This window comes from Pangasianodon hypophthalmus, chromosome 16 (genome assembly GCF_027358585.1).
Source record: "Pangasianodon hypophthalmus isolate fPanHyp1 chromosome 16, fPanHyp1.pri, whole genome shotgun sequence".
Lineage (NCBI taxonomy): Eukaryota > Metazoa > Chordata > Actinopteri > Siluriformes > Pangasiidae > Pangasianodon > Pangasianodon hypophthalmus.
This window is the reverse complement of record NC_069725.1, coordinates 23,614,718-23,628,836: the sequence shown is the minus strand read 5'-3', so window position 1 is coordinate 23,628,836 and position 14,119 is coordinate 23,614,718. Positions and strand designations below refer to the sequence as shown.

Genomic DNA, 14,119 nt, shown 5'->3' with positions numbered 1-14,119 from the left:
TTATGATTACTTAGGGGAAAAGTAGTGTAGTCAGCCAGCATGTTTTGGGGAGGTGGGAGGAAACAAGAGAACCAAAAGGAAACCTGCATTTTTGTTGCTATAGTTTATTCATTAAGTAGTAAATTTACAGTTTTGAGAATGCAGAAGGAATATCAAACATTCTGATATAAAAATAGGATTTTGTTCATTTCAGTCATTGTCTGTGACACCCAAAAAAACAATCCTCTATATGACCATTAGTAGTTAAGCCATCACTAACACGTACAGTTTCATTAATAACAAAGATCATTTTTTTTAGGCTTCTTCTTCTGTAATCAACTATACTACCACATATGTTCATAAAAAAATACAAAAATAGAAGTTTCTATGGTCAGACAGTGTATGTGAGGTAAAAACTCACTGGAATCCTATTGTCCTTTTGAAAAATACTTAACATTGAACTGGTTTTGAAAAGTTTACGGTCTTGGCCAGGGCTGTTTATAAGTGCAAGCGGTATTACCCTTTATTCACACTAACGAGCGACAAAGCGGCAGTTTCATTTTCTATGTACATGCAGTAATGTACGACAGCAGCAGTGACAAAGCAGCATGCGAGTTGATAGTTTCTCAACTTGATGCAAATTAGATATGACTCTGTAAAGCGTCAAATCCAAATGATTGGGTTCAATGATTGCCTGGACTAATCATATGGTGAGTTCGATATGACATTTTTTCAGTTCTTCACTGATTAGAGCGCTACTTAATTTGTGATTAACTGGTTAGAATAAGATATATAAATAGATATATAGGCTATATCTGTATCTATAGTTATATCTAATAGATATATAGTGCTGTCTCTGGTAAGTGTATGCAGCTAGTAGAGTTAGCTTGTGCTGCTAATCTGCTAACAAAGCCTGGCAAGTGACATACATCAACAATCAATTTCACTCTTTTTTCACTTCAAAATACTAGAATACATTTTAAATACATTCCAGTGTAGTAAATTGTGCACGATTTTGGTGACTACCCTTTCTCACAGAAGTTAAAATCACTGGAGGGATGGTAAACGCCCACAAGTGACAACAGTAGCGCTCACTCCACGCCCATGAAACAAACTACAAGCGACATGAGCGACTTGTCACCTGCTAGTGTGAACACAGCTTAAGCAGTTGCTTAGGCCCCCAGGCCACCACGGGGCCCCGTAAGTAAGTATTTATAATTATTGTAATAGAGTATGTAAAACCACTTATCACTTATTATATTTGTCATATTTGTCAGAATTTCTAACATTGAAACAATATCTTTTGAGAATAAGGAACAGGTGTTTGCAGTGGGCCCCCTTGTGGTCTGCAAAGTGCATCTGGGTTTTACTGTGTGTCATCCAAGTTAATTTCAGTAAAGAGGTCCGCAGAATCATTCCCTGAAACACATAAACATACATGAATATCACGAACAGCATGGCATATTCTTCCACATACACAGAATGACTTAAAATATCAGTACAGTTACATCATAACACACACATACCACCCTAGTGTATGTCAGTGGATGAGACACTAATATTTTTGTGATGAAACAGTAGGAAAATTAACAACCCCTCCATTATTTTGCCAACCAACAAGAGGACAGTCCCGTCTGTCACAAGTGAGAGGCTCATGAATTCACAGGTGAAAGTTAGTCTTTCACATCACACATCCTTTCTCCTTCAATGAATAGCCTTATCAGTCAGGTGAATTTTATTTGCACCTCTGTTTTAGCTGAAAAAAACTGAAGGTTTTCAGATGTTGGCATACAGCTAGCAAACACTACGCACAATGTATTAGACTCAGTGGAACGGGACTTATTTGAGCGGTGGTCCTGTGGGCACTAATACACTGCGCATAGCAACATATGAGCTAAATGTACACCTACAAAGTGACCTGTATTGTAGGTGAATTTGATAAACTGGCAAGATAGTGAACGTGTGTATTAGGAAACCGATTGTCTTCAGCATATTTATAGCCACAGTTAACTCAGATCACATTGCAAACATTAGAAATTAAGCTTCCTGTTTGTACACACCGGTGTTTGTGTCATTGTTGTTGTTCTCATTGTCGTTGTCTGTAGGTTCGTCTGTGGCTTGTTTCTCCAGTTCAGGTTCTACACCAATCAGCTCCAGATCCAGATTAAACTCCACCTTCTTTCCGGGCGAATTCAAATTCAGATTCAAATCAGATGTGAAGCTGTCCTCTTCTGGAACATTCTGCTGATCTGAAGGGGAGAGAAAAGACAGGAAAAGAACTGTCACTTAAACTACACTGTCTAGTTGAGACTGGTCTTGCAGCTGTTTCTAAATCTCTTGCCAAGAATCCGCCCACTTTCACAGAAAGAGGCCACAAAAAAATGACAATACAAACTTTTACTCATCAGCAAACACGCAAGATTTTCTTGCTTACTCACCACTAAGAGCTTTTTTAAATCCAGCAAAGTCCCGAAATGAATATCACATCATGCTTTTAAGTTAATGAGTTAAAACAAAAATGCAGCTCGTCATGTTACTGAGAAACTTAAAGTCATAGCTTCACCTCTGACAGTTAGAAAGCAAGCTGACACTGGAGACTCCTTCCAAACATGTTCAGTTAATGTCTCCCTACAGAAAATCTCAACATATCAACTATTACATATTTTTAAAGAGCATTTATGTAGAGTGTCCACTGTACAAGTCCCTGTGAATGAGCTGTTACTATAGAAACGGTAACGTTTTACAACCAGCGCAATAATTTAAACCATTAACTCTAATGATATAAACTACTAATAAGCTGTGACTTGCAGCTGCACCACTGTCAGACCAATCAGAATCAAAAACTCAACAGAGTTGGATCAAATGATCTTTAGCACAATGAAGCTTTACCAGAGCATGATGTCTGGTCCGGCGTCTCTCCAGAACATCCGTTGGCTACAGGATTGGTTTTGTCAGGATTATCCTCCTGAATGTCGTCCAGATTCGTAGTAGATCCTGTGCAAAGGTGCAAATTAAGGAGCAAGTTAGTAAAAAATGTATAACTTTTCTTACAGAAAGGGCAGCTATACATGAGTCATGTTTTCAGACAACAGCTTTTCCATGACAGTGATTAGTGTTTAACCCACATCTGTCATCATGTTGGTTTTAACTGCCTCGAAACTTTTCTCAGTGCGGAAGGTTGGTGCCAACCAGTAACCCATTTTTCTATCCTAAAACTACCCATGTTCTTCATAGCTCTTCACCTAAGAGTCTTTCTGATAATTCTGTCATTTTCCTATAGTTTGCCCCTTAGTGTGGTCAAAACAGATACATTTGAATATTTTTTCCACCATTTTTTTTAACTCAAGAGTACCTACATAGGGCTTTTATAACACAATCATGAGCATCACATAAAGCAATGGTGGAAAATTTATGAAAGGTGACATTTGAGGATTTTAGATGATTTAGCAACAATCTTGAATTATCATTACAGATCAATTCACAAATATTGTTACTTTTTAATTTTTAATCCTTATATTTTATTAGAAGGTATAGAACGTATGCATAGTGCTTCACATCTGTGTTATATATGCAAATTTGATTATCACTTTTGTATAAGGGAATTCAAATCAGCTGCTATATAAGCTTCATAAATAAGTGAAGATTTTTCTATATTTCGTGAATCATCAGGAAAATAGACCAGACATCATGTAACTAGATTTCGGATGTAAATATTTGAACTACAGAACATGACAGTGATGTCATATCCGACCAGTTTCTGAAGTCGAGACCACAGAGAGGTTCAGGGTGGGCTTGTGTGCACCAACACAACTCTCTGTGAAAGACTACGGAAGGAAATGACAACATTTGTAGTGCATTCATTTTCCGTTTCAGTGGTTAGGATTAAAACCAGATTTTCCATTCTACTGACAATTAAATGAACAATGTGTGCTGCTGACAGCCGTCAGCTGTAACTTTAATTCTAGTTTATTAATTTATTTAGCAATATATTAAATAATTAATCAGTAAATATACAAGTTTTACAGGTGGAGGCCACTGCCATTTTTTTCCTTACTCATCTTTTCTGACTGTTTTTCACTAGTTTTGCATTTGGCTAGGGTCAGTGTCACTACTGGTAGCATGAGGCGATACCTGGACCCTACAGAGGTTGCACAGGCAGTCCAACTCCTCCAGGATGGCACATCAATACGTGCCGTTGCCAGAAGGTTTGCTGTTTCTCCCAGCACAGTCTCAAGCGCATGGAGGAGATTCCAGGAGACAGGCAGTTACTCTAGGAGAGCTGGACAGGGCCGTAGAAGGTCCTTAACCCATCAGCAGGACCGGTATCTGTTCCTTTGTGCAAGGAGGAACAGGATGAGCACTGCCAGAGCCCTACAAAATGACCTTCTAGCAGGCCACTTCACAGATGAGAGCAGGTTCACCCTGAGCACATGTGACAGACGTGAAAGGGTCTGGAGAAGCCGTGGAGAACGTTATGCTGCCTGTAACATCGTTCAGCATGACCGGTTTGGTGGTGGGTCAGTGATGGTCTGAAGAGGCATATCCATGGAGGGACGCACAGAGACCTCTACAGGCTAGACAATGGCACCCTGACTGCCATTAGGTATCAGGATGAAATCCTTGGACCCATTGTCAGACCCTACGCAGGTGCAGTGGGTCCTGGGTTCCTCCTGGTGCACGACAATGCCCGGCCTCATGTGGCGAGAGTATGCAGGCAGCTCCTGGAGGATGAAGGAATTGATACTATTGAATGGCCCCCAAGCTCGCCTGACCTAAATCCAATAGAACACCTCTGGGACATTATGTTTCGGTCCATCCGACGCCACCAGGTTGCACCTCAGACTGTCCAGGAGCTCAGTGATGCCCTGGTCCAGATCTGGGAGGAAACACCCCAGGACACCATCCGTCGTCTCATTAGGAGCATGCCCCGACGTTGTCAGGCATGCATACAAGCACGTGGGGGCCATACAAACTACTGAGTACCATTTTGAGTTGCTGCAATGAAATTTCAGCAAAATGGACTAGCCTGCTACATCATTTTTTCACTTTGATTTTCGGGGTGTCTTTGAATTCGGCCCTCTGTAGGTTGATAATTTTCATTTCCATCAAACGATGTGGCATCCTTTCGTTCCTAACACATTACCCAGTCCATATCAGTATAGATGTCCAGCATGATATTTTTCCCCATTGAGATCTGATGTGTTTTCAAAGTGTTCCTTTCATTTTTTTGAGCAGTGTATTTTACTCTTATTTTTGATGATGTAAAAAATGGTAAAGGTTTATGTTAAAAATTAAAATTATTAGATAGTGATAGAAAAATGGTTAATATAAATCATTAGTGTATTAGTCTTTCTTTCTCTATCTGTCACTCTCTCTCACTGTTTTTTATTTTTCTTTCTGTTTATCTCTCTGTCTCTCTCTCTATCTATCTGTCACTCTTTCACTTCCTGTCCCTTCCTCTATTGTTCTGTCACTCTCTCTCTCTCTCTCTCTCTCTCTCACTTTTCTCTCTCTTTTTCAATCTCTCTCTCTCTCTCTCTCTCTCTCTCTCTCTCTCTCAATTCTTCATCATCCTAATCAGAAGGATGTAAGTTTTCTTGCCTTTGGTTTGTTCGAAGGTTCCTATCGGCACTCCTGTGAGTGGAGTGTCATGCTCGCCATTCATCAGGTCAAAGGAGTATCTCTGGACACACAAACACACACACGCATAAGATTAATCAGCCATTTCAGGACCTCAATATTTAACCTATTTTAATAAAACTATTTTTTTAAATAAATTTCTTCGTCTTGCCTTTCCCTTTTTCCAAAGAATGTACAAAATGACAGCAAGGATGATGATGATAATTAAGATCAAGATGAGAAAGAAGATCCCTACAAATGAACAGAAAACACACATATGTGAATATGTGAATAATGAAGACTTTAATAAATAATAAAGACTTCTTGAAAACAGTGAGTCTGCTCATTGTGGAAAGAAGCACAAACATAAACACACTTACCTGTACTTCTACTATTTCCACCTGATTCTGAGTCTGCAAACACAAATACATGGTTATGGAAGAGTGTAGAACATAATCAGTGAGAGTTTGATACCTCATAACGCCTTGCAATTACAATGATCTAAAAAAATCCTCTCAGAAATCCTGTCAGGTCATATTAGTGAGCTAGCCAGCATTAGCTGCGAAGACTATAAAGATATGAATATGACTTAAATATCCTCTCAGAAATCCTGTCAGACTAGCTCATATTAGCAAGCTGCAAATTTACTGCAACATAAAAATCCTCTTAGAAATCCTGTCAAGTTAGTTCATATTAGATCTTTGGCTAGCTTTAGCATTGAATATTATCAATCCTCTCAGAAGTTCTGTCAGGTTAGCTTTCATTAACTCACTAGCCAGTATTAGTTGTGAATATTCTGAACATTTGTGACTATAACCTAGAAATCCTCTCAGAAATTGAGTCACATTAGCTAATTTTAATTTATTTTAAAGCATATTATTCAGTAATTACAGTGACACTAACAGGAAACTTACTAAAGTGAGAAATGTAAGTGTTTGAGAAAGTTTTAATAGCTCTGGGCTAAAAGATTTTTTGGTGCTGTGCTGAAGTAAAAGTATGTGTACATGAAAGCAAGAGACTGGAGACGAAAGAGCGCGAGATTATTGTGGTTAGTGCAGTTAAAGAAAAAAACTGACTACATGTGTTCTCTGTCTCTCTCTCTCTCTCACACACACACACACACACACACACACACACACAAACACAGACACACACCAAGACACGAAGAGACACCCACAAAACCAAACATCATGAAGATTTAGTGTCAGGATGTTAGGAGGTGGTTGAGCACTGCTTATATTCAACAAACGCTCTACAATGACGTTCTCAATAACATTCACAAATGTCCACTTTAACGCTCTGAAAATACTCAACAGTCTGTCGATGTGCAGCATCAGGAAGTCGCAGGCAGCTGTTGGTTTCAAGAGACTAACACTGTGTGTGTGTAAATTCAAACTGGTGCAACTGTGGATCACCAAGATTCATTTGTCAGATGCTTTTCTGAAAAAAAAAAGGATAAGTATAACTTTTTTACTATGAACGAAAGAGTCTGTGAAACCTACCACTGGTAAAGTCCTTGGGGTGTGCAAACTTTTTCACACAATTGTGTGTATTTTTAGATACAGCTAGCTGGCTGTACTTTTGATTTGAATCACTCCATCCTTTTTTGATAGAGCAACACACTCTGGAGGAAGACAGCAGCACACCCACGCAGACCAGCTCAGTGTGTTCCTGCACAATTTAGAGAAATGCCAAATGTTCCTGTTGTGTAGTTGTGTACCTGTTGTGTGCGGTCTCCCTGGCTATGTTTCTTCTCTCTAAAGCTGTTACTGCAATCTGTCTGTTATCGAAATACAACCGTCGCTAACTGACTCGGAAAGCCACCTGCTCGCACCTCGGCTTTAACTGCATGACCACATTCACTACTGCAGCTTTTTATTTCTCTGATGTGTACTGAAGACTGCAGCGCTTGTGTCCATGCAGAGAGAAAGAGACTAAACACTAAAACTAAAATCATTAAAATGTGATTTAATAAGAAAAAATGTCTCTGCTTGTATACTGTATAATTAATGCATTAAAATAAAATATCATTAAATATTCTAGTAAATATTCTCTCTCTCTCTCTCTCTCTCCTATTTCTCTCTCTTGTCTCTATCTTCTATCTGTCTATCTCTCTGTTCCCCCTCTCCTATTTTTCTGTCTCTCTTTATGTCGCACTCTCGATCTCTCCCTCTCTGTCTGTTTCTGTCTCTCTCTGTCTCTTTCTCTGTATGTCTCTCTTTCTCTGTATCATACAGTCTGTCTCTATCTCTCTTTATGTCTCTCTCCCTGTCTCTCTTTGTCTCTGTGTCTCTCTCTTTACGTCTCTTTGTCTGTTTCTCTCTGCCTCTCTCTATCATACTCCCTGTATCTCTCTCTCTCTCTCTCTGTATCTCTCTTTATGTCTCACTCTCTGTGTCTCTCTCTCACTCTCAGAGAATATTAATGGAAAATTTAGTAGAATAATACAACAGTAAATTTAAATTTAAATGAATTGTTGAAATGTTAATAACTGTAATTTAACACATTAATTCTAAGAGCAGACAGTTTTGGGCATTTAATCACATTTTACTAGCATACAGTTTTTCCTCTGCACAGTTATCATCAACTCAATACCGGAAATATAAAAAGTTCTTTCCTTCATTTCACTTCACTCCGCACTACAAGCGAAACAATGGAACAAGCTTGAGGATCAAATAACAAAGCAACGTTCAGCTGTTCCAAGGTTAGCGATTTTATTTTCCGCTTAATCTTGCAGTTTTTCTAAAATGTAACATTTTCAATTTGAATAAAAAAAGTAATGAATTTAAAGCAATAATTGCTCAACCTGGGTATTATATACTGTCTCTGTTACATGCTTGATTACAGGATATTACAGATTATGATTTATTATAGTGTTTTTTTATATATAAAGTCAATTTGACGTGAAAATGGTCACTGCTGTGATTTTACATTTTTAAATCAAACTGATTTAGTCAATGGTTTCTGCATCATAAAATCTAAGAACCAATCATGTTCCAATATGCAAATGAAGGCCATGAAACACTACATCACCAAGGAAGGGGCGGGGCATGTAAAGCCAGAGGAGTCCTTCATTTGCATATTCATAGCGTCTGAATATTTTGAAGTTATTATTCTAGATGCCTCTGTGCATTTTTCTGTCATCTAATGACATCAAGCGATTCATTATTCAGTATAATTTAATAAATATAAATATAACAGTATAAAAAGTGTGCTCTTTTTGTGTTATGTTGTAATCTTAATCTCATTATAATGGTTTTTTTTTTTTTTTACAGTTACACACAGTTTAGTTTTAAAGTAGAGAAAGTGGAATCCTCTGGCTGCGTCTGATTGCGTGTCTCTGATTGTGTGTCGAAGCACCTAAACACCCACCTCTTATCACTCACATTTCTTATAAACTCCATCAGATACCTCAAACACACAAAACCTCCCCCCCACACGCACATACACGCACACACACACACACAAGCACACACACACACACACACACACACACACACACACCATGCACACAAACTCACGCACTGCACTGACCTAATTAACTCCACAGACAAACTCAGACCCGATCAACACACACACACACATAAACACACAAGCGTGTACACACACACGCACATCCACACACGCACACCAACATGCATGCAAACACATGTGCATTTACCATAGTTACACAACCACACCCACACACACACTGCGTATGTGCATGGTGTGAGTGGTTGTGTGTGTGTGTGTGTGCGAGATAGAGGTTTGTCTGTGTGTGTGTGAGATAGAGGTTTATGTGTGTGTGTGTGTGTGAGAGAGAGAGTGAGACTATGTGTGTTGTGTATATGTATGAGGATAAATGTGTATAAAGGATGAAGTGTGTTGTGTCCTACCCGTAGCGGCAGATCCCGTGGTGGTAGATCCCGTGGTGGTAGATCCCGTGGTGGTAGATCCCGTGGTGGTAGATCCTGTGGTGGCAGATCTCGTGGTGGTAGATCCTGTGCTGATTCTGGTGGTGACATTCTGTTTATTTTCTTCTGGGCCCTCAGTGTCTGTGAAGTTGCTGTGATCATGTCTGTGTGTGCTGTTGCTGTGAGGAGATGGTGGGTCGGCGCTAGGGGTGGTGCTCTCGTTCAGCTGTGAGATTGAGTTTACTATCTCAGATTTAGATTCAGAACAATTCCCATGACAGGTCACGTTGTCTTTTGCTTGCCCTGCAGCAGAGCCTGAAACACTTGTGACAGTGCAGACGCACAACACAGCCACTAGAGGGCAAGAGACAGCGAGAGAGACAGCGAGAGAGAGAGAGAGAGACAGACAGACAGACAGACAGACAGAGAGAGAAAGAGTGAACATGAGAGAGACAGAGAGAGAGAAAGAGTGAGAGAGAGGCAGGCAGACAGACCAACAGACAGAGAGAGACAGAAAGAGAGAGAAAGAGTGCACAGGAGAGAGAGAGAGAGAGAGAGAGAGAGAGACAGACAGACAGACAGACAGACAGACAGAGAGAGAAAGAGTGAACATGAGAGAGACAGAGAGAGAGAAAGAGTGAGAGAGAGGCAGGCAGACAGACCAACAGACAGAGAGAGACAGAAAGAGAGAGAAAGAGTGCACAGGAGAGAGAGAGACCGAGAGAGAGAGAGACAGAGGCACACAGACAGATTGAGAGAGAGGCAGAAAGAGAAACAGAGAGAGATAGCAAGACAAAGGGAAAGATTGAATGGGAGAGAGACAGAGAGACAGACAGAGAGTAATTGAGAGAGTGAGACAAAGAGTGAGAGAGATCAAGGCAGAGACAGGGTGAATTAGAGAGCAAGACAGAAATAAAAAGACAGAAACAAAGAGTGAATGCGAGAGAGAAAGACAGAGAAAGATTGAGTGAGACAAAGAGAAAAGAGAGATAGAGACAGAAAAAGACAGGCAGGGTGATAACAAGTGAGATTGAATGGAATTGAGTGAAGCAGATCGAGAGAGAGAGAGAGAGAGAGAGAGAGAGAGAGAGTAGAATATTAATTACATTTTTGTAGGAAACAGTAAAAAAATGTTGATGATAACGCATTTATTTTAAGAGAAGAAATTCTTTTAATTTATTCATATTTTAATGAAGCTTTTTTTCTCCTTTTTTTGAGAATTAATGTATATCTGCTCCAGACATTTACTTTTTTTTTTTTCAAACTTCCAATCCCACGCACTCGTGCAGTTATTTTTACACATGATGATTTCTAATGACGTTAGCTGGTTCCGAATCTAAAAACATAAACAGATGTGTGCTGACCAGGATGAGGCAGTTACTGGAGGTGAGTGAATGAATGCAGAAAATCCACAGCACTATTTACCGTTTTCAATATAATAAACACGGCCTTTCTTCATCTATAACCGCCCACGCTTCTGCGACTTTTTCCTTGTGTCGCGTGGGATCCCAGTTCAAATACACACCTCGCATTCACACCACTTTTTACATTTCCCTGATTATTTATTACATATATTAATACAATCGTTTTTGCATAGTATTATAATATTCTTTAAGATGCTTTTGCAGGTTTCCTCCTCATCTCCTGAAGTGGACTAGATTTGATTTGAATTTATTTAAGGTAGATGAGAAAAATTAAAAGTAGAAAAAAAATATTCTGCAGTAAAGCTGTCTGACTTTCACAAATATTCATCAGCTCTGAAGAATATTCTATATTCAGGCGGACGCTGCAGGATGTTTACATTTACACAGGCGTTTTAATGTGTCTTTAAAAAATGATGCAGAAATCAAGCCAAAAGCCCAACATTAAAAGAGCAAACTACCTTCTGGTCAACAGAAAATGTAGAAAAGTTTCAGTTAGGGCAAACAAAGAAAAATAAATAAATGAGTAATAAATGAGTAATAAATGATTTGTTCTGTCTTAATAAGCCATGAATAAGGCAGATAAATAAAATTCAGACTTCTCTTTTGATAATGAGACAAAACCGTGGGTAAAAACCGCTTATTGACCAGAAACAAGATGTGAGAAAGCACTGAGAGGATGAGTGAACTGGATTTGAAATGATTTCACAGTAAACAGAAAATATAATCCTAAAAAAACGACACTTGGGAAAAATATAATAATGTAAACATATACAGTATAGTAATTGATTGAGTTTAAAAACAGTTAATGTGTTAATATTATTTTTTAAAGGTCAGGGTAGAGCCACATGGCTGGATAAAGCTCTTAAAGCATTAAAGATGTTCTCAAAGACAAAAACTTTATCAACCAATAAAAGAATAAAACGTGTCTTACCAAGAGCAAAAGCAATTAGATGAACATAATTTTGAGACATCTTTTCTTTTTTTTATCAATATCTCTCCCAGCGCTTGTTAGATGGAGCTTAAGCCAGACCTCATGCACACGAAATGGCTTCTAGTTCCACTTTGGCTTTTGTGAGAGTGAGCGTCATCACTGCATGCAAGAAAGCCAGCGTGAACAGGATGCCTGCATGCACACATAAACTCTCACACACACACTCTCTCTCTCTCTCTCTCTCTCTCTCCCTCTCTCTCTCTCTCTTACACACACATATGCAGAGCATGCTCTAACCGCTCACAGGAAGTCAGACTCACAGAAAACAGCGAGATGTTTGGATGATGATGCACTCTGAGCTTTGGGGTCTCTCGTGCTGCTGGATGGATGGATCGTTATAAACACAGCAAAGACGTAAACCACCGTTTCTACAATTTTTTTCTCCGTATCTATTGCTTTTACACTTCATCTGTAAACTGGAGAAGCTGTTTAATCTAAAACACTGAAACCTGTCACACTCACTGAAACCACTAGGTCTGAAGAGAAAGATGAGGCACTATATATCGATGATGCTCTATTCTGGAAGAATATGGAGTTAAAACTGGTAACAACAGTCGCTTAGGATCCCTGAGACACCTCAGTCATGTTGTTTCTTTTATTTTCTTGAACTTGAAAAGTATCCACTGAAACAAGACATGCCCTAGGAAGATCATGAAGAAGCTCACTGACCTCTTCCATCTTTGGGCTGCTGTATGAGCAGTGCAGTGATGTAGCGTTGTCTCCTCACAGCTCCAGGGTTCGATCCTGGCCTCGGGTTACCTTCTGTGTGGAATTTCTTTTTATCTTCTCCCCACGTCTCTGGTTTCCTCCCAGGAGGTCAAATGTCTAAAATAAATTGGCCCTAGTTGTGATTGTGTGTGTACATGGTCCTCTGCAAGTGACTGGCATCCCATCCAGGGTGTATTCCCACCTTGCACCGAGTTTTCCCAGGATATTCTTGGGATCCATATTATTTCCAAAGCTGAAAGACAGAATTGTGATGATGCACATACAGACACTATTTGCCCAAGAGTATGTGCACACCTGACATCACACCCAAATGTGCTTGTTGAACATCCCATTCCAGATTTAGTCCTCCTTTGTTGTTATAATAAGCTCCACTGATCAGGGAAGGCTTTCCACTAGATTCAGTCAGGTATCCTGTGTGCGCCATTGCCTCCATCATGGCGTCCAGATCCAGCTGACTCGCAACATGGCAGTGCAGCTCAAAAGCACTGCCAGTGACTGTCCAGATGCCAGCGTTGCTCAGAAGTACTTGGCTTACGGCCCCGGAAGCCGGACTCTTCAGAGAGTGGCGCGCTTAGCTGAGCGCATCTCTGGGTCTGCTCTCCCATCTCTGCACGACGTCTACACCAGGCCATGTGCAGTACCAGAGCTGCTAAAACCTTCAGAGACTCCACCCACACAGGTAACCGTCTGTTCAGCCCACTGCAACCAGGCAAGCACTTCTGTAGTCTGATGGCTAAAACTGAGAGGAGAAGCTTCTTCCTTCAGGCCATCAGACTCCTCAACACGGACATGTTCACCATACAGACCCCTTACGACTCCATAAAGACTCTCTTGTCACACTGCACTTTGTATTGTTAATACACCTAACTGCATATTTTGTACATTACTATTCTTTGCATATGCCTGCACAGTATTTCTTATCATTTCTTATTCATCTCTCATTTTTAATTTAGTTATTTAAATGCACAGTCTAAGGACGAGTAGGAAGCTTTTCAGTTCAAGTTATTTACTTTACATAACTGTGTATGTGACAAATAAACGTTGAAAATCTTGAATCTTCACCTCCTCACAGGTAAGCTCAGTGTTTTTCACTGAGCTATGATCGTTTTTTTGACACCGTGACCTTTAACCTCTCAGCAGCAGTCAGGAGATCCACAGTTTGATTCAAACCAAGTTTCTCACGTCTGTTGCCCTTCACAATGTCAAGCGCAATGATCGCAATCTTACCCGTGATAGCTGCTACATCAGTCATCGCTGGCCTGCTCACCTCAAACACTTCACGCTTTTCTTCAGACAGCTTAAGCATGTCACTGAATCTGTTTAGCGTTTCACAGAGCTAAAATCAGCATTCACTTTACTGGACTCTGACGCTGGTGGTTTGTTGAGGTTATCTTTCTCATCGCCTCTTGCATCACCCTTTTCACCTTGCAGAAAACTTTAACCAGCATATTTTGTGTAACCTCAGACCTCAAGAGAGAAAAACA

The 14,119-nt window shown here is 39.9% G+C and overlaps 1 protein-coding gene across 1 annotated transcript; it reads right to left on the bottom strand.

Annotated features, from left to right (window-relative positions):
* Positions 1–73: 73 nt before the first annotated feature.
* On the bottom strand, positions 74–12,086 carry LOC113530971 (putative uncharacterized protein DDB_G0292292). The gene is made up of 8 exons (XM_026921416.3): positions 11,847–12,086; positions 9,474–9,845; positions 5,979–6,011; positions 5,771–5,850; positions 5,581–5,662; positions 2,869–2,973; positions 2,040–2,228; positions 74–1,398 (listed from the first exon to the last, which is right to left on the bottom strand). Exons 1-8 carry the CDS (start codon positions 11,884–11,886, stop codon positions 1,346–1,348), a joined length of 954 nt encoding a protein of 317 aa, XP_026777217.2. The 5' UTR covers positions 11,887–12,086; the 3' UTR covers positions 74–1,345.
* Between the last annotated feature and the right edge of the window lie 2,033 nt (positions 12,087–14,119).